Source organism: Branchiostoma belcheri, unplaced genomic scaffold, assembly GCF_001625305.1.
Source record: "Branchiostoma belcheri isolate BF01 breed outbred unplaced genomic scaffold, Haploidv18h27 scaffold7, whole genome shotgun sequence".
Lineage (NCBI taxonomy): Eukaryota > Metazoa > Chordata > Leptocardii > Amphioxiformes > Branchiostomatidae > Branchiostoma > Branchiostoma belcheri.
The window spans coordinates 4,100,957-4,127,223 of record NW_017804353.1 but is presented as its reverse complement, the minus strand read 5'-3'; the positions used below and the strand labels follow the sequence as shown (position 1 = coordinate 4,127,223).

The 26,267-nt window shown below is 43.2% G+C and overlaps 3 protein-coding genes across 4 annotated transcripts; 2 read left to right on the top strand and 1 right to left on the bottom strand.

The window, feature by feature from the left end:
• The first annotated feature begins 2,123 nt into the window (after positions 1-2,123).
• LOC109484528 (pancreatic triacylglycerol lipase-like) lies at positions 2,124-10,477 on the top strand. 2 transcript variants are annotated; one of them, XM_019787848.1, is made up of 10 exons: positions 2,124-2,245; positions 5,946-6,129; positions 6,428-6,641; positions 7,043-7,154; positions 7,537-7,653; positions 7,869-7,985; positions 8,425-8,673; positions 9,038-9,158; positions 9,577-9,774; positions 10,198-10,477. In XM_019787848.1, exons 1-10 carry the CDS (start codon positions 2,188-2,190, stop codon positions 10,286-10,288), a joined length of 1,461 nt encoding a protein of 486 aa, XP_019643407.1. In that variant the 5' UTR covers positions 2,124-2,187; the 3' UTR covers positions 10,289-10,477. The 2 variants fall into 2 exon arrangements, with proteins under 2 accessions (XP_019643407.1, XP_019643405.1); XM_019787846.1 differs by lacking the exon at positions 2,124-2,245 and adding an exon at positions 4,211-4,445.
• Positions 10,478-10,485: 8 nt separating this feature from the next.
• On the top strand, positions 10,486-12,584 carry LOC109484558 (leucine-rich repeat extensin-like protein 3). The gene has a single exon (XM_019787878.1). It carries the CDS (start codon positions 11,482-11,484, stop codon positions 12,502-12,504), a length of 1,023 nt encoding a protein of 340 aa, XP_019643437.1. The 5' UTR covers positions 10,486-11,481; the 3' UTR covers positions 12,505-12,584.
• A 1,229-nt stretch (positions 12,585-13,813) lies between these two features.
• Positions 13,814-26,001, bottom strand: LOC109484385 (pancreatic triacylglycerol lipase-like). Its single transcript, XM_019787633.1, has 11 exons — positions 25,947-26,001; positions 23,464-23,647; positions 21,553-21,766; positions 21,250-21,358; positions 20,906-21,022; positions 20,022-20,141; positions 19,347-19,466; positions 18,620-18,748; positions 16,888-17,014; positions 16,186-16,413; positions 13,814-15,384 (listed from the first exon to the last, which is right to left on the bottom strand). Exons 1-11 carry the CDS (start codon positions 25,999-26,001, stop codon positions 15,306-15,308), a joined length of 1,482 nt encoding a protein of 493 aa, XP_019643192.1. The 3' UTR covers positions 13,814-15,305.
• Positions 26,002-26,267: the final 266 nt, after the last annotated feature.

Here is a 26,267-nt window from a genome sequence, read left to right as displayed (position 1 = left end):
CTGTGTAGTGTGCATTTAAAACAAGTCTGGCAGCCCTATTCTGCAAGGTCTGTAGTTTGTTTAAGGATGTTTGTAGGCCAGTGGACAACAAGCAAGAACAATAATCCATGTGAGATAAGACTAATGTTTGAGTTACAGTCTTTAAAGGTCCTTCAGAAAGGAGATTTCTAGATCTCCTTAGTACTGCAAGGGCACCAGTCATCTTGTTTTAACACTTTATCAATGTGTGGGGTCCAAGTCAAGTGCTGGTCCATTAGGAAACCAAGTAATTTTGCCTGAGTTACCTGCTCTATCAATTTGCCATCCAATGAAAGCTGTATGCTGGGGTTGTGCTTTAGCTTGTGGCGACTACCAAAGATGATAGATTTAGTTTTATCTACATTCAGTATGAGTTTGTTCTCTTTAATCCAATTGTGTATATTTGTGAGTTCGGACTGCAGTTTGTTTTGTACAATGGAAGCATTTGGGCCAGAAGCGGATGGGGTTGTGTCGTCGGCATATAACTCCATACTGCATTGTGTAACTTCATTCGGGAATTTACGCAGGGAGAAAGAGACATGGACTTGAAAAATGGGGGGGAGGGCCACCGAAAAATTTTTTGGGCTGGGGGGAGGGCCATTGAAAAAAATTTTGAGCCGGGGGGAGGGCCATTGAAAAAATTTTGAGCCGGGGGAGGGCCATGGAAAAAATTTTTACCGGACCATTTTGCACCAGCCCTCCCCCCCCCGGTAAATATCGTACAGTCCCTACAAGATGCACCCAGAAGTCGAGACAGGCCTGACCAGTCTATTTAAATGCATATTTCACTTCTTCATCTTCTTGAGTTTGTCAATATGTGACGTAAGGATTCACTTGACCACCTCACAGAACTTGATGACCTTGAAGTGAGAGCATGGAAGTAAAAGAGAGCTCTTTTACCTCCATGGTGAGAGGGACTGGAGGGACCATGTGTGGTGGGGTATGCATATTTGACCCATATGGGCATTTCGTTACAGATCACTGTATGACAAGTTGTTCATACTTCCCTGTTGTTACAATTCCAATGTTTATTCTAAATCCCGATTCGCTTTTCTTCCCTTCGCGGTAAGCTCGAAATTCAAAATGAAGGTGGCCCCGACTCAGACTGCTTTCTCAACACCCTCCGTCCTCCAATGGTCAACTCTGACTGAACGGAGTTGAGACTTGACAGCGAGCGCCCACAGAGAAACTATCGTGTAACGTTTAAATACTGTGACGAATATGCTCACATATGCACACATGGGGCAACCTATACTAGTAGGTGTAATCAAGGACGTTATACGCCTGAATGTCTGTTGCACGACTTGAGCAGGTCTTCTTCATTCAGAAAAAAAAAAAATCAGCACTGCGATTGCCAAAATTTAAACAAGCCCAGTAAAAAGGGGCATTACGGAATGTTGCTTTAAATATTACGGTATATTGTTATCGCATTTTAGTTTATATTGTAGATCACATTAGTATGCATTGCTGTATTCTTTTTCCCTGTTTATTCATGGCCTGCACTTAGCTTCACTTAAGAGCATAAACCAAGGACGTTCAACACATTGCATAAACGTACAATAAAGGTCATTTATTCATTGTTTGCCACCTGTTTTGTGTAATGTCTCAGCGAACAAATAAGGAAACGGACGTTTCTACGGCGAATAACGAGGTCATGACTATTGGCACCTGCCATGTTCCCAGCAAACTTGTGACCAACCGCACGTAAATCAACAGCTATAGCTAGTGACACCTGAGGTTCAACCTGGTTCAACAAAGAAAGTTTATCTTATTGTGCGAAACGAACTTTCCAGGAAAATTATTAGAACATTTCGGAGAAAAGACTGACGAGAAAAGAGTATGGCATGACACTATATTAGATTTTCTTTCAGCCATATGCGGCCAGTGAAAAAATAATAACGATGCAATAACTTGTATAAGCATAGTGCATCAAAGCACTTGCAGTTCATCCATAATTTCGTCAATAATATTTTACCATGCGTTCAACTTTTTTTATTTCAAAGAAGTTGATATCGCTTCGCAGAAGTAGCCGGAACAAATATATGTGTACGTATGTATGGCTTTGCACATTTTCCCACCTTGTACAAATAAAAAGGTTTATATAAGTTGTGTACACCATAGCCTAAACATTTCACGCGTACGTTTCAAAAGTTGGTGCATTCCACCAATATGGAACATTTTCTTCGTGCTTTGTTGGTGGTAATCGGCGTAGTGGTGGAAGCAAATGGTATGTCTTCAAGTTCAGGCTTTAATGTATCATAGCTATAGATTTTCTCTTATGCCAGTTAGCGAAGGCACTGTGTATATATACGAGTATGATTTGCCTTCAGTGATATATACGTAGGACACATTGTATTTGTTGTACATTTATAGATAAGAAAACTGCGTGATGTTGTGCAGAGATTAATGATGAAACATTTATATTAATATTATACGCACGGTCCTTTTCTTGTGCTATGTGTTCGCGACAGGGTGTTAAGAATGTATCTATATATAATTCATTGCAAGGCAATTAATCTTATGGTAAAAACGGTTACTCTATCAAATTTCTGTAAAGGTCGGGGAGAAAACTGCCACGCGTACTAGTGTAGTTCTAGGAATACTGTGAGTTGGAATATTGTCAGTATTTTTTCACATAATATTTTGTGCTGAGAATTTCATGAGGTAATTGCGCAGTATACGAATAAGAACATATGGCCGTCCGACAAAATTTTTAAAACTTCAAGTCATAAAATAGAGGAAACAAGAGGGGAAAGACAAGTGTTTAGAGTAAAGCAGTGTTTGCGTGCAGGCCTAGGCTTTAGAGTACAACAACTTGGAGTGCTTGAAGAGATACGGGCACACGGCTGGTCATGAAATAGGCGTGGCAGTCTGCCTACAAAAAGGGTGAAACCGGTTACACTACTACTACGACCTTAATCTAGGGACCGAGCAGACTGCATTGTGTGCAGGAACATTTTACAAATGTCTCTCGCGTTGTCCCCTATATACTATAGCTTGTATATGATACATGAAGTTCGAGTCATGAAACATGGGACTGTGAACTTTGTTGTGGTCTTCTTGGGGCTTTTCAGGATTGCAAATCAGTCATGGAAAGGTAGGTGGCGCAACGTTAACTTCGGTACTAGAGCACCAATTGCAAATGCACTTCCACACTTACTAAGGTCCGTCAACAAATATTTTTCTGCTACTACCTCAATGGTGTATCCTCGTTAGAATGAAGAATGAAAAAAAGGTGGCTTACTGTTTAAAAAGATCCTTGAAGCATAGTGATAGCCACAGGGCGACTAATATTACTGGTGTCAAAAACATAGGCGTTAAATCGGTGTATTTATCTGTACCAAATGTGGATGTTTGGTGGCAGAAACATTTTTCTACCCCGATATTATCCAACTGTTACCACATATGCAGCATAGCATTAACATTTCTTAGACTGTCATTAGTTAACCCTAACACACCCCTTGTCATGTTTTGACTTGAATCCCCGCACATTTCTTTACCTGTACAAGTTACAACATCATTCTAAAGTACACGGACAAAGCACGAAGGAAGAAATCTGATATAGTTGGCGCCAAATACTAGTAGACGTCAAGAAGTAGAACTCTGAGTGGGGAGGGGGCATTATAGGCTAGTGCGTACCAAACAGGTAGTTGATAACGTTAACGTCAAGAAGTAGACCTACATGTTTAAAGGCTCTGAGTGGAGAGGGGATATTCATTGAGGGCCAGTGTGTACCAAAACAGGTAGTTGGTAAACGTTAAACTACGTATATTTGTATCATATATTTAACATATATAACGTTAAAAACGGATGGAAATATTCTGACTCGGGGATTTCTGAAGTTACAGACGTCATGTGGTGATGAGTAGTTGGCCGTAATTACTTCCTTTCTGTTTCGGTAAAATCTGGCGCAATCACTTCCGCAAAAGAGGAAAATAGCCACCTACGAGGGGGAGGCACGGGCGTACGTAACACCTGAGTGGACCGTTTCATTTCATTCATTAGGGGTGACAGGTATACATATGTGTCCATGGAAGATCAAAAGGACAAATCGTTATTATTTTTTCCCTGTCAAACATGGAATCGATAAGCATTGTATACAATCACTCTCTCTATTTAACACGAGGAATTACGCAACCTCAATCTCAATCTTACTTTGATTTCTCAACAAAGTGGCATCGCCCAAATCTCAGTCGTCTGTCGTCTGACAGGCGTGATTTCATATTTGCCTACGGTGTCTGTATAAAGGACCGGTCTGTCAACTTCACCAACTTCGTCGTGTTTAGTTTTTACAGAAGAAGCTGCTAGTACTATGTTTGAATCATGTAACAGCAACCGCGTAAAAGTCGCTCTCGGCTGCGCCGTCAGTTTGGTTTTCGTACTAATCGGACTGTATTTTGCTTTCCGTGGACACCAAGAAGTAAGAGGTGAGTAAAAACGTTAGGATACGGTCATGGATGTCGTAAAATCGTAAAATGTCGTTTCTCGCGGCAATAACTCAAGTTGTAAACAGTCTCAAGGTCTTGTTAGCCAAGCGACATTAAAACCCAAAGCCACTGCATGCAAACGTATACGCCATGAACAAGTGCTCGAAATGTACGTGCGTTTTGGCATTTGTGAGTGCTGTAGCGCGTGACAGATTTAAACCCGGACTCAGTGTTGTTGTTATAGTGCAGAGTTTGCCTCTCTGTTGTACGTCGACAATTAACGTGGATTAGGACTAGACCCCTTGCCAGAGGCGCCAAAACAGGTTCTGTCCTTGTGTCGGTATGGCGGGACGGTAAACATTTGATAGGAACAGGTGAGGGTCAACGCTGGCAAGTCAGCAAACTGTCCTTTATATTCTATACAGAGTACACAGCTACAGGTAACCAAACCCATTAATCCCTCTCGCATGGGTTACAGTCGCGAACATTCTTGACATAGCAGAGCAATACCGTTTGAATTTTATTGGATGTCTGTAAGTATACAAGCCATAATTTTCTTAATTGTTGGACTCCTACAATATGTTTTTCTTACATAGTACAACTGATGTGTTCACTAGCTAGTTTTCCAACTTGACATAACTTGCGCGATGTCAGGCATGACGCGGATTCAGTCCAGATACGCGTTGCTGGGAAACGGACCATTGGCACGTAAGCTAGCATTCAACATAATCGTCCGTGGTACCAGAACAAGTTTTTTTCCTTCAGTGAAAAAGAAAAGGCATCCTGTATGCAATACTCGTATAAAACGTGTTCAAATGTACTTTCAAACATAAAGAGGATAGTTTTGGGCAGTCGTTTTAAAATAATTAGATGGCTCTATGCTCTAATCGACGGACCAAAATGAAGTAGTTTTGCTCTAGTTGTGTATTCATCCTTCGATGTCTGGTGATATTGCAACACAAAAGGAGAGGAAATGTGAAAAGCATGTAATTCACGGGTTGGGTAAATAGTGACGTCATGTTGACTATGGCCATATATGGAAACCCCAGTCCCGTGACGGTTACCTGAGATGTTGTTTCCCATGACGTAACGTGTTGTGGTTTCGCACACGCGATATAGGAAGTACAAGACTTGAGCAATCAGAACAAATGAACCTGCAATACAATACATGCAATATAGACAGGCACTCAGCTAAACATGCATACCATTTTCGTAATGTATATTGAGCAAATATATTGAATTTCCTTACTCAACTCAAGTGTAAATGAGTATTGTCTTGTCCTGTATTCGTCCTCTGCGTTGGTGGCGGCATAAAATAAGTTGATATAACTTGAGTGTGCTGTCACCATGTCTAGTCATAAAATGCTGGAATATATAAACAATATATATAACGTTATATATATATTGAGAAGGTATACGTACGTAACCAAAGAACTGAAGGGAAATTCAATTGTCTATAGAGATCATGGGATAGAGATCACACCTGTATTTCTCCCTCAGCCCAGCAGGTGTGTTATGCCGGGCTGGGCTGTTTCTCCCGCGGAGGGGACTACCCTGACGCCCTGCCGCAGTCTCCTGCCGAGATCAACACGCAGTTCCTGCTGTACACCCGCGCCAACCCCGCCACCGAGCAGGGCATCATGTACGACGACACCGGCAGTGTCCTCAACTCCTACTTCGACAGGTAGGAAGTAGTAGAGTGGGAGGGGGAAGAACCGTTTATAAATGGAGGAGGGACGTGGGCATGGTTAGGACTACTTTTCAACTAGTAGTCGACAAAAAAAAAACACAACTGTCCATTCAGAATTTAAAGCGTTACAATTTTTCAATCTAATAAACAAACATTAACAAAATTGACAGTATTTAATATCTATCCAGATGCGTCAGTACAATAACTATTTTCTTGAGTAAGAACATAACCTCCTTGGCAGTTGACTTTGTCATCTCTAGTCTCCAATTTTGAACTTTTCTGCCTTCTGTAGCTCGAAGAAGACAAAATTCCTTGTGCACGGCTACATGGACGACCGGACGGAGGAGTGGCTCATCCTTGCCCGGGAGGCCATCCTGGCGCGAGAGGACGTGAACGTGATCGTGGTGGACTGGGGCGGCGGCGCCAACAGCATCAACTACATCCAGGTGGCGGCGAACACGCGCCTGGTGGGGGCGCAGGTCGCCAGGCTTATCACGTACCTCATGGTAAGGACTGAGGGACACAGGAGGCATGACTAAGCACTAATACCTTTCCGTGATGGTTTAATGGAAACGCAGTGTACTCCACGATTCAATGCCAGCAAAAAAGGGGTTCCATATACCCTGGCAGACAGGCTAGAATTGGGTCGTTAGCCGGTTCCCTTCGGTGGCCAAAAGCACTACGCCGCCTAGGGAGGTTGGCCGACCGACCGGGTAGAGTTCCATAAACGTATAGTTTTGGTGATATATGTTTGTCATTGATCCAAAGTGCCACCTATATGCAGCTCAGTGTACAATCCCATCCATCTTTCGTGATGCGTCTAATTCATATTGATGATTTGTTGTTTAAAATTGTGCTTACAACACTTAGCCTTTTCTCTAAAATGTCTTATATGTGTTCCCCTCAGCAACTGACGTTCCTGTCGGAGTCGTCCGTCCACCTGATCGGGCACAGTCTGGGGGCGCACATCAGCGGGTACGCCGGGGAGAGACTGCAGCCCAGACCCGCCAGAATCACTGGTACGACAGCTCCATAAACCAAAGTCTTCATTCTAAAGTAGCAAAGCGTCAAGTACGCTGTTTCTTAATATTTCACACAAACTTTATCACTTCATGACATCTTTCATCAAAGGTCATCTGTCTTGGTACGCGCACGTAGTTACATGTTTAAAGGTAAAACATTTGTTCCAACACAAAAGGTAAATGTTCTCATCTATAGGTTTCGGCCATTTACTTTGGTCTTCCTCAGTAGACTGACTCCTTGAGATTTGTCACGTGGCTTCTCTGGAGTATGACGTCAACACTTCTGGTCGAAAGCTCTAGGTGAAAACATTTCCCTTTTGTTTTGAAACAAACGCTTTAAAACACTTCATATCTTGATGTATTTTATCCCTACATTCAGCCCTTGATGCGGCCGAGCCAGGTTTTCAGGGCATGCCGACGCATGCGCGTCTGGACCCGTCGGACGCCATGTTTGTGGATGCCATTCACACTGACGGAGACAGTATTCTCACACTGGGTATATATATGTCAATCATTTATATATCTGCGTTCTAATATCATGAAACGTTCTATCAAAAGCACAGTAGGTCATTACCATATTATCCATTTTGTACTCGCACGTCTACTCAAATAAATGAATTGGAAGCGGACCAATGCCAATATCCTGAGTCATAAATTGTAAGATGAAAGCGCAACCAGTTCTTCTAAAACAATGTCTTTCCATCCCTCCAGGATTTGGTATGTCCCAGCCTGTCGGTCATCTTGACTTCTACCCAAACGGAGGTACAGAGCAGCCTGGGTGTGAGGAAAGTATCCTGGACTTCATCATATCGGAGGGACTCATAGACGGTGAGCTGACTTTCTCTTGTTTTGTTGCTTTACAGTTTTCTTTCTTCTTTCCATTGTTTCCGTTCTTCCTTTCTTTAATTTTTTTTTCTCCCTCCCATCTCCGTTTCTTCCTAACTTTAACTTTTTGTTCCCTCCCATCTCCCTTTCTTCATAACTTTAATTTTTTTGTTCCCATTCTTTCTTTCATTCTTTGCCACCTTCGTCTCTGGTCACATTTTACCATCGTGCTTAAGCTGAGCGATCATATGGAATGAGTTGATAAGCGATCATCTTCAAGTTTCGCTCATCATTTAACTACCTGGGGACTTTCCCATTGCTGTAGTGATAGCGCTGTTGTGTGTGGCACAGGACAACTGAAACGGAGATGGGCGCCGCCCCATGCGTCACTTGATGCGGGAAGGAACTAACTTTAGCATCATTCATGTTCTCAATTTTCCAGGTGGTAAGTATTTCGTCACCTGTAACCACAAGAGGGCCCACAAGCTGTTTATCGACTCCATCAGCTCTGCCTGCCCGTGGCTCGGCTACCCGTGCTCGGACTGGGAGGAGTTCCGGGCCGGCCGGTGTCTGTCGTGCAGCGCGGCGGGCTGCCACAGGATGGGGTACGACGCCGACAAGAACACCCTGTCGGCAGGGACGCAAAACGTCAAGTTGTACCTCACTACGGAGGGAGAGTCTCCGTACTGCCGTAAGTTGAAAGGGAATCAATAGATAGGGAATAATTGAATCAGGTACGAAAGTACTAGTATATAAAATGGAAAGGATGCTGACAGCGTCCAGTAGATCTTTCTTTGAGTTAGAAAATACTTGTACTATCTAGAAATATAGGCCGTCTAGTAGACTTGTCTTAGGGTTAGAAAGTGCTAGTACTATTTAGCCTGTGAAGTAGGCTACTGTAGAATATGATCAATTTGAGATGGACGGACACAGAAAGTTCATTTAACCACCAAATGGGCACGTTTTAAGATTCAAGGGCATGTATGTACTTCCCTCAGGAGAGTTCTAAAGAAGTTTGAAAACTAGAAATGAAACAGGGCTTCCTTGTGCTGCAGACCGTAAGGAGCACTGGGTGACGGTGAGCATGTCTCCGGGAGCAGACTTCAGGGAGGTGCAGGAGATGTACGTCACGCTGCACGGCACCGGAGGGTCCTCTGCACCGGTCATGGTCGTACAGTAAGTCTGCTGCAAAATGTTGTTCCGTGTTAAGATACCAGGCCCATATACAAACCCGCAGCACACTGAGTACTAGAGACTGCCACAAAGAACTAGATGTGAAAAAACTTGTAAGGAATCGAAGCTATAGCTAGGAAGACGCAAGACATAGAAGGCAAAAATTGTAGCGATGCATTTGTACATGTAGCCCGTCTTAAACCTTACCACACATGTACCTTATACCCTAGGTCCTCCTGTGCCTATAGGCACATTAATCAGAAAGTTTTAGTGTAGGTCTATGGGTCACCGCTCCCTTAGTCACGTTCCATGGGATGTTAGCTCTTTTCAGATTCCGTAGGAAGGTCCTACACCAGGTGTTCTTCGGTCCGCGTCTCCTCCTTCTGCTATCTCTGATAGTATTACTTAATTTGTCCACCAGGGACGACAAAGATTTCGAGCCAGGCGAGGCGTACGTGTTTCTGGTGGGGACGGCTGCTGACCTGGGTACGGTGACGAGTGTGGACGTTCTGTGGGAGGAGGATGACGACTGGTACAACCCGTTCACGTGGTTCAACAACCCCACTCTGCTGCTGGACAGCATCACGGTGGACACCGCCGGATCCAGCACATACAGCACGTTAGTAATGGCTTTATATCGATTCAAATATTGGTTGCATTCGCCAACAACGTTATGTTTTCCTGGCTGTGTGTGAATAGACAACTTGAGACGTTGGCAATCGATCTTTATATTTTGTATGTTGGTAGGTGTCTGCAAAACAAAGATGTTATTAAATTTCATTTTAAGGACCCTAGCGGCTTTTTCAGGTACTGCTGTGGGATTTTCGGTTTTGACATCTATGTTTTTTCTGTACGTGCTAGGGTCATGGTTTTTTCGGTGGGGGATAGCTCTCATTCTCATGAAGTTTTATATCTTACTCAAATTTGCAGCATATATATGAATTCAAACTGTATGAAAACGGCTTACCCAATGGCTTTGTAATAGAAAATGGCTTTATACTTACATAAAGTAATTCATAATCGCTCGATTTTTCCCGTGCAGGACCACGTTCTGTACCAGTGCGAACGGCTTGGCGGAGGGTCAAACCATTTCCGTCACTGCCGGGGGGTGCGGCGGCCCCATCACTGGATAGACCAAGTACAACTGCAAAGTGAGGTCCGATGAAATCGGCTCACGGGTACACGGGTCTTAAAATGCACGTAAAAATCTTCACGAAACCAAAGTCAAGAGTATTATTTACACGTAAGCTATGGATTATATTTATAAGAAAATATGGTAATAAATTAAAGTGCAATAAATTAACAGTGTCTAGTTCTGTAGTTTTTAGTAATACAATGTACTTGATACAATACATCACCCAACCCCGTACTCTAAACCTGTCTGTGTACTAAGAAACAAATAAAAAACATCCTGAAGTTCGTGTAATGGTCGCCAGGGGACACCACCACACCTGCTGCTGACAGACAGCAAAGACCTGCTAAGGTTCAGGAGAAGTGGTGTCGGGGACACATACTGTGTTAGTTTATTTTGGTTAGTCATTAATTAGGTAGCCAAGAGGCCATGCTATGTGTCTGTATCATCATTGCTCAGGTCAAGCTAACGGTATACAAGTATAACCTAAGGCATGAATTAATAACGACATACATGTATATATCTACGACTCGGTCCCCTACAGCGAACACAACAGGTGGTTTATAAGTGGCTGTATTGTGCAATTACGCGGTGACTCTTATATGCAATATAAAACCACTCGTATATTCCCAGCTTCTGTATTGACATGCCTCAGATACTGAGATGATGACCATGCCGTCCAGTACTGTGGCTGGACGGGTATACCGCTCTACCGGTCAAGGTCTTACCGTCACCATAGTAACTAATGTTTGACGGCCATTCTAATGAGCGATCATCAAATATCAACAAATGAACGGTGTGTGCATGAGCGGTGGGCGTTGTCCTGCGTGCTAAAGTTCGCGGTAAGGGAGCGTGACCGGCCGTCCATTCATGGCGCTGACATATGGTCCGAACAGGCAGGCGGATTATGCTAGTTTTGGCGCTAACGGGGGCGTTTAAACCTTACGAGACGAACTTCAGTGTTTGTTGAGAGTACAAGGTGGCAAATTCCGTCGTCGAAGGGAGTCTGAGACGTTTTATGTGGACGAGCCAGCCGTGTTTTTATGAGACATAGCTCGGGAGGATTGTGTGTGCTTTGGCAACAGACTGGCCTCTGTAGCGGATCGCTGTGAGAAAACTGAATGAACGCGAATCAATAAGGCAGCAGCATACGTGTGTCAGAGTGTTCTGTAAGACTCATCTCTAAGTCTAACGATGGCTGTACGACTGGACGCTGCCAGGCTGACCAGGGCGGACGATGTCTTCACCGAACATCAGCTCCAGTATATTTTCGGGGTCAAGGCTCCTGCGAGTAGCGGGAGAAACGCCCTCGGACTACGGCGGACGTCGGGAGGACCGCCCCACGTTGTCATGTCGAACGGCCCGGTCAGTCCAGCGGGAGGGCCAGTTAGAAAGATCAGCTCGAGAGTCTGGCCTCCACCGGCAGAAAACCCGGAGCCTGAGAAGGCTTCGACGACGCCGAGACCCAAGCCACTGAGAAAGGAGTCGTTCCCACAGTTTGAAGCGGAACAGAGTAACGATAGTGTTTCCTCGCCGAAGGCAAGGTCATCCCCAAACACGCCGGGTCAGTCGTCACCTCAGCCGGAACCGCCCCGGACTCCTGTCTTCATCTCGTCACCTGTGTCGGACCCACCGCGCGTTCCTCTCATCATCTCCTCCCCGCTGTCTGATCCACCTCCGCGCCCGCCTTCCACCGAGCCGCCGCACAGCCCGGAGGTCCCCTCATCCCCTCAGTCCTCACCTCGCAGCCCGCTCATCATCTCTTCCCCCATCTCCGAGCCGGCGAGAAGCCCTCTCATCATCTCCTCTCCAAAGTCTGATCCAGCCCGAAGCTGGCCTCCCTCCCAGCCGACCACCCCGGTAGTTCTGACGTCGCCTCAGTCGGAGCCGAGAACCCCGGTCATCGTCACCGCTCAGACGGCGGAATCCCCGCGAAGCCCGCTCGTCATCTCGTACCCGCTACCCAAGTCCCCTGTAAGCCCTCTTGTCATCTCGTCCCCACAGTCACAGCTGCCCGTCATCATCTCGAAGACGGATCCCCCACCCCCACAGAAGGACCCCCCACCCCCAGGTGAGCAGGCGGCCTCCCCCACCCCCAGCCCCGACAACACTCTCACCAAACGGAACTCTGTCATCCTCATGCGGGGAGGGGAGACGGAAGAGACCAAGGGACCTTCCCTGAAGGAACGGATAAGTGCTCTGTACGGAGCGCCTTAGCTTTTTGTCTAAACACTTGCCACTAGAAATTGCTATATGTACATTTTTGCTGTAAGGCCACATACTCTGCCATTTCGTTATATAACGTAACGCAAGCAACGTTTACAATAATTGCCATACATTATCCGTTTGATAAAATTACAAATAGACTTATAACAGCCTGGCACATACCAGTTAGCCATGACCAATTGATGACAAAATGGACAAAACAGACAGACTAGGGGGAGGGTTGGGGTGGAGTGTTTGTGTTCCATTTGGCAGGAGTGCCTTTGTGCAAACATGAGGTCGGGCGCTCGTCAAGTGTTATAGTTATACGGAGCCACAAAATGGCCGACAACATTCATTATTCATTTCACTCCATCAACCACATAATTTTGTGATCCCCCGCCACAAAAGACTCGCGTACGTACAATGCGAGCTATTATACTATTCTAGCAGCCGCCATGATGAAGTCGGCAATGTTCGTGTGTTCATGAGGGTTAAAGTTCATCCTTGTCTCAACAATGCGCAAACGACCAAAGGTCGCGGTTTTATGTATGTAGTGAAAATACCCCAGCTACCAGGATACTTAACGAGCAATCATATATCATTAGTTTGCTCCGATTCTACTGAAAACTATTTCCACTCCTTCATGGTGTAATTTCCAATAGAAATGATATTTATCATGAAAGAATGTTTCAGAGCAAATATGGCGTTAGTACAACTAGACAGGTAAATATAATCTATATGTTAATAAAACGAGCAATAGTACAATGGCTCCGTGCCAATTATATTCATTGAAGGCTTCTACATGATGTATACAACACTGTGACGAATGTTTACATAAGCCTCAAATATAATATACGCTATTATGACTGGCTTGTCAGACACTGTAACTTATACTAGTCATAAATAAATGATTAAAGAGAAAGAATTCAAGCTTTCCAGCTCCAGCTGCTTTCCACCAAAACGAATGGACTGAATTTTTGACATGTATCTAAATTTAATATTGTTTTTATTGCATCATGTGGTTATTGACTAACGGCACCTGTTATAACAGAAGGGCTACATTTATAATGTAATTAGCCTCGGATGAAATATACTATGTAGGTGTATGGTATAAAGCAAACACAACAGTTGAAGAAAACACCTAATGCCCTACTCTACATAACTCTAAATATTACGAGTTGTTGAAATGAAAGAAGTTTCAATTCTACAATGGCGCATTCGCGTCATATCATCCACATACCCTAAACAACATGGCTGTGATAGAATGTAGTTTCTTTCATAACTTCGGTCATCATTTATAGATGAAAAAAATCATCACAAGAGAGGACACTGAATTAAGGTCAAGGTTTGTTTTTAATGGTGACACAAGACGGTAAACAAGACAACACAACACCAACTCCGCATCATCAACACAAGGTCCAAACAACAACAACAAACGTATCACCGATGACACCTGTTACTAATGACATTAATAATGTACTAATAATATACACTAGAACAAGCAGAAAAACAATAGGTAGTTTGTAGCACCATAAAAAGGAATCCTATCGCCAATGTATCTTAATTAATTCTAAACACAAGTGTACATTCCTGTAAAGTAGTAATCACCAAAGTCAACAACATGTAACTTTCACAACATACGTTCACAAAAAAGGTCCTCAGAGGAACAACTTGTCTTCAGGCGTTACACACAGGTAGTTATGTTAAGCTGCATAAGACAAGACCGATCCACTCACATCAGAAAGGACTCTTCCCCTTTCGACAAGTGTGGTGGGTTCTTTAACGTGCTCGAGGTGTGGCACTGGACCACCTATTTACTCCCCACCCGAGAGGTACTCATTTTCACCTGAGTCAAATATATAACCCGCTAGGGATCCGAACCCACAACCTTTAGATAATAAGTCAACAACCCTAACCACAAGGCCATCATGTCAGGTAGGAAAACCTGTCATAAACCATTCATTAAATTCTGACGATGTCGCTCATATACAAATCAAGTGGCTGTATACCAGCAAATATCATCAATACGTACATACGTGTTTTACGGCTCTAGAGGGTTGGCGCAGCTGTTATTTTACAAGTCTGTGTTATGGAATTACATCTAATTATAAGACACATTGGTAATCGATAATTATCAGTAATCAGAAGACATCACTTAGCTGGAATTAAATACTTTCAACTTCTTGCATTGTTCTTGCTCCCTGCTTCCGGATCTTACGTCATAATCTGAGGGGTCATTCCCAATTTTGAAACAATCTGTCTGTTTACCTCTTCACCCAAGCCCCTATAACACCATAGTCATTCTGGTTTTCCTCTATGTATTCATCCATTCGTCCATCCTACCTGTCTTCTCTTCCTGTCTTTTTCTCCTCCATTCGTCCTTCCTACCTGCTTTTTCGTCCTGTCTTTTCCTTTCGTCTTACAATGTTCTCCTACTTCCATTCTCCCGTCTTTCACATGTTGGCCACTCTCTATCTTTCTCAACATCAACATTATCTTTCTCCATCTTGATTACCCATCCTGCTTTGTGCCCATATAACCTTTAACCTCTCTGGATAATGTACTCAACAATCCACGCGATCATTGGTGGAAAATCAACCAATCTATCTAAATGTTACAGTTTGTCACTTTGTGACTGAATTGGAATACAATACGAACATGATTCCAGAGTTAACTGAAAAGGAATAAATGTGTTGGTCGTTCCTACAACCGTTACATTATTAAGTTGTAAATAAGCACCAAATACATGGAGTTGTTTTATCTCAACAGCTCTTCAACCGTACAACTTGGTCTCTAAGATTCCCCCAAACTGCTCACAGGCAGCCCTCTTCCCGCTGGAATGTCTGAGTAATGTCAGGCTGCAGGTCCTTCCTTGTGCAGACCACCTCAGTGCTGTGGGAAACAGATTTTCAGAAAATCAACGAAAAGAGAACACCATGCGTTGCTTGAAAGGACTACTAGTATCTTCTACAAATCACATCGAAGTGCATTCAAAAACAAAAGGGAATGAAACAAAACAATGTCGCGTTTGTGCGGATATTTACAACATGGTGACGTGCCATTCTGGAGGAGCTGCCAACTTGAACTGGCTCCAAAAACCACTCATGTTTCAAGGCACACACATACTTTACAAGCGGTGTTGTCGTCAATCTATTCGCGCAACGCCCCCAGCGGCAATTTTCTAAAATGAAGTAGCTTATACATGTATTAACTACAACGATCAATGAAGAGATGATGTTAACACAGAGCAAGCCAAGTTACATCGTAAGACTAAGTAACTTTTATATCTTTGCCACCAAGTACAGTAGGGGCATCATCACTAGATAGTTTCAAACAATGTTTAGAGTTAGATGTTCAAAGGTTAGGCGTATCAGGTGGTTCGGTGTAGCCAGCTGCCGCCGCGCCGCGTGCCTGAAAAGCTGGTATGTTAAGCCGAAGGGCGGTTATACTTGTTTTGTATGCTGAGGTCACATTTCCAAACCGGGCCCGGCAGGGCAGGTTTCAGGAACGAAAAGTACGATAAAAAAGAGAGGAAAACGCAAAAACTGTTAGAAACTAATCATGAGTACATGAGTGTTATATTGTTGATATGAATTGTTAATTTTTCGTTGTTGGAAACAGCCCGGCCGGGCCCCGGTTTGGAAATGTGACCTCAGCAAATACAGATACAGATGTTGAAAGAAACATAGGCACCTTGTCCCGTTGACGTCCCCCGCCGTGTTGACCCTGACCTTGTCCAGCTTGACGCAGGTGCCCAGGTCCGAGGCGAACAGCCACTCCGCGAACACGCCCAGACTGCTCAGGATGTTGTCTGAGTACGGCTTCCACCGGAGGTCAAGGCCCCGGATGGACCCGATGCCCTTCCGACTCCCCACGATGAACTCGAAACTGTCTCGCTTGTGTTCGACGGAAAGATGGTCCCTAGAAGATCATTAATACAAACGACGTGAGGGAGAGCAATCTTTTTACAAACGAGCAAATACACGCGTTTTTGACCCAATGCTGACGTCACTTAAACACCAGGTCACGTGTCACGGAGTGAGTGGGTCAATGGTCCTGAGGAAGACCGCAGGATCATTTTATGATTTTTTGAATGTGCATATATAGTTTAGGATATCGATGAAAAGGAGAGTTCTAAATTGACCAAGGAATGATAAACTTTCATCTTAATGATATGATTAATTGGTTTATGATCCTAATAATTCTAATTCTGCGTACATGCTTGAATACATGCATCTGGGTTTAGAAACTTCATGCATACATCCATTCTTATTTTGATAATAATATTAGAAAATAGATTAGAAAATAATGTCTGTAGATTAGCTGCCACAGAGAGATCATTTCCAAGAACCTACAGTGCTGTAACCTGATAGTTACGATATGTGTGTGACGTACTTTAACAGCGGGGTGTTTTCAGTCGACTTATTTTCCCCGCGCAGGCGCAGATACAACTGTTCCGCCTTGTACTCTTCGCAGTCTGGAGGTTTGCTTAGGGACAACTTGACATGGTGAAGCTCTTCGTCTGAAAAAAAACAAATAATTATGTACAAAAATTATATCAAACACCCCCATGTTTATGTTTATTCTGTCTCTACATCCAAATACATGTGTAACTAGAAAGGTATTTAACATTTCCAAAGCAGATGCATAATGTTTACCTTCGCATATGGTCTGCTCTGTTAATTCTTACTCAAACACATTCATATACTAGTATAGGGTGACCAGAGTCTAAATCCCTCCTACTATAAAAGTGCAACACGATGTAGCCAAACACTAGTTACCATGGTGACAGACGTCTGGTTCAGGTCATTGACCTTATTGGTTTGGAGAAGAAGAAGAGGAAACAGAGCAAAAACAGTATGCTTTCCTTCGGTAAACATAAAGATATCAAGAGGACGCATGGTGGCATTGGCCTAAGCTAACATAAGGCCATGTTGATTTGATTATATGGATGACATCTTCCGGGAGCCCCAAAACTGATGCGCGCGTGCGAATAAAAAAAAAAGTTCTGCAAAAAAAAAAAGTTCTTTTAATTATGAAATCTACGTGGTCATGAGGGTTGAGCAAATGGCACAGAATATGGTTTGGCAAATAATCTAGTCTTCAAGTTCATTTCTTTACAATTTCGTCTTTTTCCGTTTGATTTTGGCAGTCTGCCACAGGAAGATCGCTAACAACCTGCCTTGAACCTACACTAGCCTGATAAAGCAACTTTGTGCATATATGTTGTAAATAATTTTGATATGTGTCCTTTGTATATATGGTTGTTTATATGTATTATTTCTTCTATGTGAATGCTGTTTAATGCTTCAAATAATGTGACAAATTGTACCTAATTCAGGGGGATGCGCTTCTGCTCCCCCTGCTGTTGTTGTACATTTGTTAAATGATGAGCAAATAAATAAGTTGTAAAGTTGTATTCTACGACATTGGTTTGGGTTTTTTGTAACTTACGGTATATTTTTGCTCATTTTGCAACCGTTTTGTACGATTTACAGTATGGTTGAAAACTTTTTTTTTGGAAACGGCCGAAAATTCATGCGCACGCGGATGTCATCCATATAATCAAATCAACATGGCCTAAGTTCAACGTCTAGACGGTCAAATTATTTTTACATTAGGGGTGACCCCAAGGCTAAGTTAGCAGATACGTGATATCTATTATAACATTGTGCCCTGTGGTTACACAGTTATTCTCGTGTACAACAACAAAGTAGCGATGTATTCGGTTACATCTCTGACGTCTGTCGTACATTGGGTTACATTCAGGTCTCGCGTTATCACGCATTGACGTAACGCGAGATTTGGCGCAGATATCGTCCAATAAGAATGCTCCACGGCGAGTCCACGCTACAATCAACAATACTCGTAAATATAGTGTAATTGTCTACTATGCGACATAGGCAGAAATGTTTTTATCAAAAATAGAACAAAATATGTATAGAAGGATATATGAGAAGCAGAGCATATAATTTGCGTCATGTTTTCAATGCTTTGACATTTAATGCTCAAGTCCAAAGTACAACATTTTTGTCAACAATTTTAACGTTAACGGTGGATCAAAGTATGAATGATTAAACATATATGAAAGACATGGCAGTTAGGGTTTGTGTCTGTGTAGACTTACGACAGAAAGGATAGCTGTCTGCTGTTGTCATGTACAGTTTAATGTTGACCGGGCTGCCGGGTGTGTAAGTCTTGTCTGCATCGTAACCCATGGAGTAACAACCCACGTCACCGCATGTCATGCAGTTTCCTGTTATTCAAAAGACAAACATCAATGTCTAACACAAAACAACACATAGTGAGAAAAGATGCAAGCCTGCAACCATGATACTAGTAATATGTAATAAAAATACATTACCCTACATTACGTTAAGCTATTTGATGAAGTTTAAATGTAGTATCTTAAAACTTTTGAGATTAACTGTTGGTAAAAACGAGAAGCAGTTGGGCATCTAGCGGTATTGGCAAGGGTTAGGAAAATCTCAGAGAAACATCCTTAGGTTTAGTACTGTGTAAGTAACCATCATCATCACTGTGTTCTGTGGCGGTTATAGTAGAAATGCCATGCATCTAGAAAGGGCAAATGCATAGTGTTTACCTTCGCATATGGTCTGCTCTGTTAATTCTTACTAAAACAAATTCATGTATATGGTGATGGGAGTATAAATCCCTCCTTCTATATAATTGCAACATTATGTAACCCAACACCAGTTACCATGGTGACAGACGGTCAGGTTCAGGTCATTGACCAGGTCAGTGTTTGAAACGGAAGAAGAGGAAACAGAGCAAAAGCAACATGTTTTCCTCCGGTAACCATAACTATAAGACCACACAGAATCCATACTTACCGTCTACGAAACTCTGATAATCCGAACAAGGGTAGGCCTTCCAGGCACAGTCGGAGTTGATGGAGTCTATGAAGAGAATAACCGCCCGGAGATGGTTACAGACCACAAACGTCTCTCCGCCTGGGGATAAAATGTGGATAAAATTCATCTATACCGGTGAGCATTCATCTATACAGGTGTACAGCACCGGAGTTATGTATCTATTCTCATAGAAGGTTGAAGCTATCGGCTTATCTATTGCAATGAACATACAATCTTCAATGTGAATTTTGGCAGAATATCTGTGAAGAGATGTTATGGTTTTCATATTCAGCACCAAGGACAGGGCAAAGCGTATGTATACACATTGATGTAACTCTATGAATTACAATCAAAGCTATTGTAGTGCATTCTTCATAGTGGGACATGGAATCTATTACAAGCCTCCGTAGTGAATGGATGATTTCATGCATCTAATTGGACAAATTCAAAACATCTTTAAAATTGTACTAGGAGTTTGGACCGTGTGCAGTGGTGGTTGTAAGGGATGCGTTTCTGCAGTCTTGACTTGGTTTTTACATGCGACATAGGGTTTTCTTTCTCTTTAACTACGTGCTGTATGTTTGATACGTATGTGTTCAAGCAAAATCTACACAAAAAAAGAAAAGAAAAGAAAAAAGAAAGAGAAACACGTACCTCCCCAGACACCCTGGTCCCTAACGTACTCAAACAGAGACTCCCCGCATCCGGGTTGGTCCATTCCACCGTTAGGGTAGAAATCAAGATGGCCGACTGGATCCATCATGCCAAAACCAGCTGAAACATTTGTCAAAAAGGATTTAAAGCGCCAAGAAAAAAACGTCAAGGCAGTTTGTGACACATAGATTTAAGTCTTTTCAACAGTTGAAATACTATCCGCCATTTATCAAAGTTGTTTATAATCTGCACAGGAAAACGTAGCTGGGAGGCATAGTGTTAATGCATTGGTACTGTTTATGTAGAAAAGTTGACATACACTCATGTTTCGATCAACAAGGTAGTACTATATCACTAAAGGTCAATAGCTGCCCTGTAAGGCTTTGATTCAGAGTAGGATTAGTATCTGTACATGTGTGGTCTGCAGTTTTCCACTCTCTTCTTGAAGGAAACGTTCGAAAAATGTGCCAAGGACAAGAAAATGTCTCTTAACGCTAGACCCGACCATTATGGCTGTCCACATTGGCACGTACACCCCGCCGTAAACAAAGGATGTCTGGCAGGTGACACGATAGCTTAGACCGTATCACTGAACCGCGTTTGTTTGTCAGGGCCGTGTGTACAGCGTTGTGTGCGGGTATAAATATGTTGATACAGATCACAGCCAAAGACGCAATCAGCGCAGCGCTACGGTTTAGAATTCAAGATCGATACATTGATGTACCATAAAAAGTTTTTCAAATCCCTTTTGCACAGATAGCCTTTTGCACAGAACTACTGCAATTTTAGTTGCTCTATTCACATAGTTTCTATATTTTGTAAATGGAGACGAAGAGGATTATAAGTTGTAAAGGAGGAGTAAGTTTGTTCTCTCAGCTTTGTACCTAATTTGTGGTTGGCATCTCCGTCAGTATGGATGGCGTCTACGAAGAGGGCGTCGGTCGGATCGAGGCGAACTTCCGGCGGTTTACCCTCGAAGAACGGGTAGGCGGGGTCCAGCCCTGAGGAGGGTGGGGCAGATTTAGAAGACAAATTATTGCAACAATGAAGCAAGTCAATGTGTAATAATTGCTTTAGCATACCCCGAAAAATATGCAGTACTAAAGATTAACTCTCTTCATTTCTCATTTACATTCTTCAAAATTACTGTCACTTTACATGTGCGATTACTTTATCATTTTTCAGCAGCCTTTCTGTCTGTAGTACTTCATACATCAGAATATCTCACCTGTTATTCTACCTATTCCTTTCCATAACTTCCCCGCTTGCCCTGCTATATGTGACCCAAGACTGTGTCCTATTAGATGAAATCTTTCTTCCGGATAGTCTTTCAAATACTGTGGAATAGAAAAAAGATAAGAAGTTGCATATTTTTGTCCTCAATGAGCTTTTTCCTTAGTAAAATCAAAAAGGACATCATCGTCTTTATGTCATATCTTCATCACATCATCAATACTCGTATGACCTTCAAACTCCAAAACATCCAAAATGACGGACAGCTATATGAACTGCATCATGGGAAACTTCGTACCTTTATAAAAATGATGAATCTCGCCACCTCCGACCCCACCACTCGGGTGTCTGACGCGGCCTGGGTGTAGTCCAGGGTCTGAGAACCCCCCGCCCAGTCCACGAGGATGACATTGACATCTTCCCTGTACAAGATGGCGTCCTTCATATTGATGAGCCACCCGACGTCGGTGTCGTCGATGAAGCCGTGTATGATGACCTTGGTGTCCGCAGTTCTTATACAAATAGAGTCAATGTCGGAATGAGCATTCGTCAGTGAGTAGTATGAATTTAGCTATTAGTAGTTAGAGTAGTCACATACTATATTGTTACCCATCCTGCTGTCCATCCTTTATTTTCGTGTTACATGTACTTGCAATTAGCCTACAGGCGGGAACTTGCACTAAACTTTCAGTATGTGTAGAACAACTCCATTGCACCCGCTAGATGGCGCTCATATGGACAGTTCTTTGTATACTCGGGTATGTAACGTTACGTTTACACTTTACTGTTGTGAAATAGGTAATAATAGATCTATGAAATTGGATATACATGTACTACCATGCTGCGTACATGTTTTTTGTTATGTTCTCTTAACGGTTGCTATTTTCATGGACTATAATATAGAAGGCAGAGTACTGGTTCTGGCATTGTTCCCAACATACGATGCCCGGCTGTAGCCAGAGTGACTCAGAGAGATGTAGACGATAGGCAAATTTGTGTACGCCTTCATCCTCAATCAACGACTGTTTCAGTCATTCATACTGTTTCCTTACACACATGCATTGTTATTTCGGAGAATATTTGTCTAGATCTACAATCACAATGACTAGTGTCAGGAGCCTTCTTTCTTGTCCTATCAGATTTGAGGTTCTGCCAAGATAAGCATAATAGACAACGTGAACCCCTGACGATCACTTAAATCTTTTCTCTCAGCTACCCCTTCATCTTAGACATTCTTTCATCGAGGGAAATCTTTAAGTAGTTATGACTGCCAAGGTCGGAACGTCCCGTGGTGCTTACTGGAGGTCTTGGCAGTGTGACAGCATGGGTACTAGGACCTCTTCCGTAAATTTGTTCTTTCACGGCTGACCGCCAAGTTGGCAAGAGTGTACTACTCTAATAGGCGTGCGGTAGGAGGGGCACTACATACACCAAATATTAGCACAACCCAAAATAACGTGTTCCCGCGCTTTTGTCAGGGCGATCTCCGATTGGTGCAGACGACATGGGGCTATGCGTGGCGTGTACGGGTTGTCAGGATGACTACATATTGCGCTTTGTGAGGTTTGACAGATAAACATTTCAGGGGAAGTCAGCCGTGAAAAGAGTAAACCCTCCCAAGATCACCTCACCTCAGCAGAGTAAACTGTCATGATGTCATAGCTGTCATGTGATGAGAGGACCGGTCGTTTGTAATGTCTACTAGTACTTACCGAAGGAGTAGACCATTTTCACTATTTTACAAACATTCCGTGGTTGATATTATAGTTTGAGGGCTTGGGAGTCTATGGGAGTAGCCAGAATCTTCTATAGCGCTCCACTGTCATGAATTTGCGCTTCCACTACTTTTTATAATCGTGAAGCGAATTTTTATACACATCGGTTTGACCTAGTTTTTCCTATACAATTCAAACCAGTCGATTGGGGCATATGTATCATGTATATATGTAGACTTTCAAATCGGGTGAAACTAAAACCTTCCCGATATTTGTCATAAAAATCGCTGATGTAGGGCATGATCTTTACACTGATTTAATGTCAGGGCTCTCCCCAAGCAATGAAGCAAGGGTTCTCCCCCTCTTCCCAAAATGTTCAAATTTAGGGTTTTGTCTTAGTGTTTTATGAAAATTTGCTGATTTTTGTCGCACGGTTAGAGAGCACTTCTCCCCTAATCAATTCTGAGGAGACCCCTGCATGTCCCTAGACTGACCTATTGAAGTGTGAGTTGTCCGCCCCCTCCACGTCCCAGACGGTAAGAGTCTGCGGGTCGTCCATGTTGTGTCGGGTGTACAGGAGGAACTGCACGTTTAGCGCCTCGGGAGGCTGCGGCAGGCGCTCCGGGTACGGAGGCTCGTCTGTGAAGCAGCCCAGGTCCCAGTAACATACTCGGGCTCCTGGAAGACGTAAGAGAAGAAAGTAAGACACCTAAAGAAGACACTAGTCTCCACCAGACTCCTTTGCAGTCTGAATAAATAGTAGCAATTGGCCTAAAATATCATTGGCCGCCCAGAGAAGCTCCATTTGCCTACTATTTATTCAGCCTGCAAAGGAGTCTGTTGGAGACTAAGGAGATATAGCGTAGTGACATTGATGCCGAAACAATAGATACTGAGGGATGACAAGCATTACATTGTTCTTTCAGTGTACTAGATTGTAATGGAAACAGTTTTAAATCGTAATATCATGAAAAAACGACCCTGATACCGACAAAATACAAACATTTCTAAGCCGGCACCAGACATCTGCTTGGAGATTAGGCCTGGCGTCGGGCCATTCAGTAATTTTCCTCGGCCACTTTTTCAGTCGTCGCTAGGATACGGGGACAATGGCCGTTAATTTATATCTACTGTCAGGTATTTGACCCCGCGTGAGGACGCAAAAGTTCTGTCTCAAACAAACCCTCGCCCTAAACTTCGTCTTTGCTCATCTGAGGAGACTGATTCTGAAACAAGTACACTATCTTAGATGTCTCTTAGATGTTTAAACGCCTTGAAGGTTCATAAAGGCTTCTGTTTTATCTGTCTTTCTAGGCTGGTATACTAAATTAAAAATGCCTAAAAGGCGTGCCTAGTCAAAAAGAACTTCACATGCCCTGCACTTTGTTGGAGTACGTCTCGTGCCCTTTTCACACCGTACAGCATGAAGGTGTACAAGGCACATGCAGCAGAGAAATTTGATGCTAGTGAAGTCAATGCTGTCACTTACTGTAGATCTTTAAAACATATCTTTCAGCATCAAATCGTCTGCAAAGCGATGTCTACCTACGTCAGTTGTCACAAATATAGCAGCCGGCTTTTATCCACTGACGTCTTTTCCTTTTTTGCCAAATGGGGGCAGGGGTGAGCTGAAATATCAGTTAGCTACGTAGTTACAAATTCAACGCTGCAATCATTTTCAAGATATTTCCGGCTAAGAGAATTTAGAAGTACCGCTATTACTCATACCCGATTGCTATCATGCAGGACCAATGTTGCACTGAGACGAGAGGGGGTTGGGAGTACGTTTGTAAGTGCTCTGTATAAAGGCGCGGTTACATTCAGTGTCGTAGGTCTTCATACGGTTTTAATGTCGTTTGAATTTTTCAGCAGGCTTCGACAGGTTTAAGATGATTTAAGACAGCGCTAGGCTTTGCTGTAAGAAGAGAGCCGAATTTTGCAGGATACACGCATGCCTATTCATTTCAGAATGCCTTCAGACTGCAATCATACAACGATCGTACTATGTATCTGACTGGGCCCATGTAGACCACTTGTACGGGACTTTGCTCATGCACTCAGTCATTGTACAAGTTGACCGGACGCGCTATCAGCACATAGCGGCTTGACACAGTTGATTTGTTTGCCGTGCACACAACACAGTGTCTGCGCCACATATTCAGGGACCCGACGATCCCTGTCACTTTCAAAAATGGCCGACACGCGAACTGTGATATCCTGTTTTCACAGTGTTCTCCTCGGAAAGTTTTTGTTTGTTGGTTTAAAATGCTTTTGTTTGGGTCCAATATGTAAGCATGTTGGTTATAGCTACGATGACAGGTGATAGCGTCTACTCAATACAAAAAACTGCAGCTGAAGACTTGTTGAAAAGATGGGCGGAGAAGTCTAGAAGAATATGTCTGTGACTTAAAGGGAAAGAGTAAGAACGTCAAGACACCATTGAAAGCTAGTCAGTTGAATACTTATGACTTATGTGACGTCCTACCGACATGCGACACCACTGCGTGAATAAAAGAACCGTCACAATGCAGAATGTCAACAAAACCATATACCTTGCAAGTGTCACTGCAACGTGGAGTACGAGCTACGTTGCAGCCAAAAACAGGCCATAAAAAGAGTTGTTGTCGGATGTCGGATCCATAAATTTCCGTCTATGTTTATGTGTAATGTACCTCTCTCATGTACGAACCTAGCTTTGACAACATCGCAAATGTAGCCTGAGAAATGCTACAGCTACACACCATTGTACACGCTTAAATCTTATTTCCTTATCTTCAAGAGCGCTTTGCAAACAAGTTTTAAATCTCCTCTTATCAGATAAACCTTGCTGAGAGGTAGCATGCGGCGCCCTTGGACGCACTCAACAGGGACTCAAAGCCGCGCCGGCCGGTACAACGTGACTCCGCTGTACCGGCATGTATGTACAGGCATGTACAGTCGGGCTACGCGACGTCACTGAAACATGTAAGAACCTTACCTCTGGCTCGAGCTATGACGATGTAGAAGATCGACAGTAATGGGAGAATGAACATGTCTCATCTGATGTCTGCAGACGCGATGTCTTCTGATCATGAGTTGTTGTAGAACACTGTGCGATAGTCGCTACCGACTGGAGAGTAAATCCCTTATGTTCTCTCTGTCTGTTTAGTTTGGGTCTCCTTTGTGGTCAAATCTGCGCCTTGGACAGCTACCATTCTAGGTTTGATAGAGGGGGGACTGGAGATCATATGAGAAAAAAATCTTGCCGTGGAATTACAAAACCATAATCAAGACCATGTATGATGTCGCAAATGTTCTA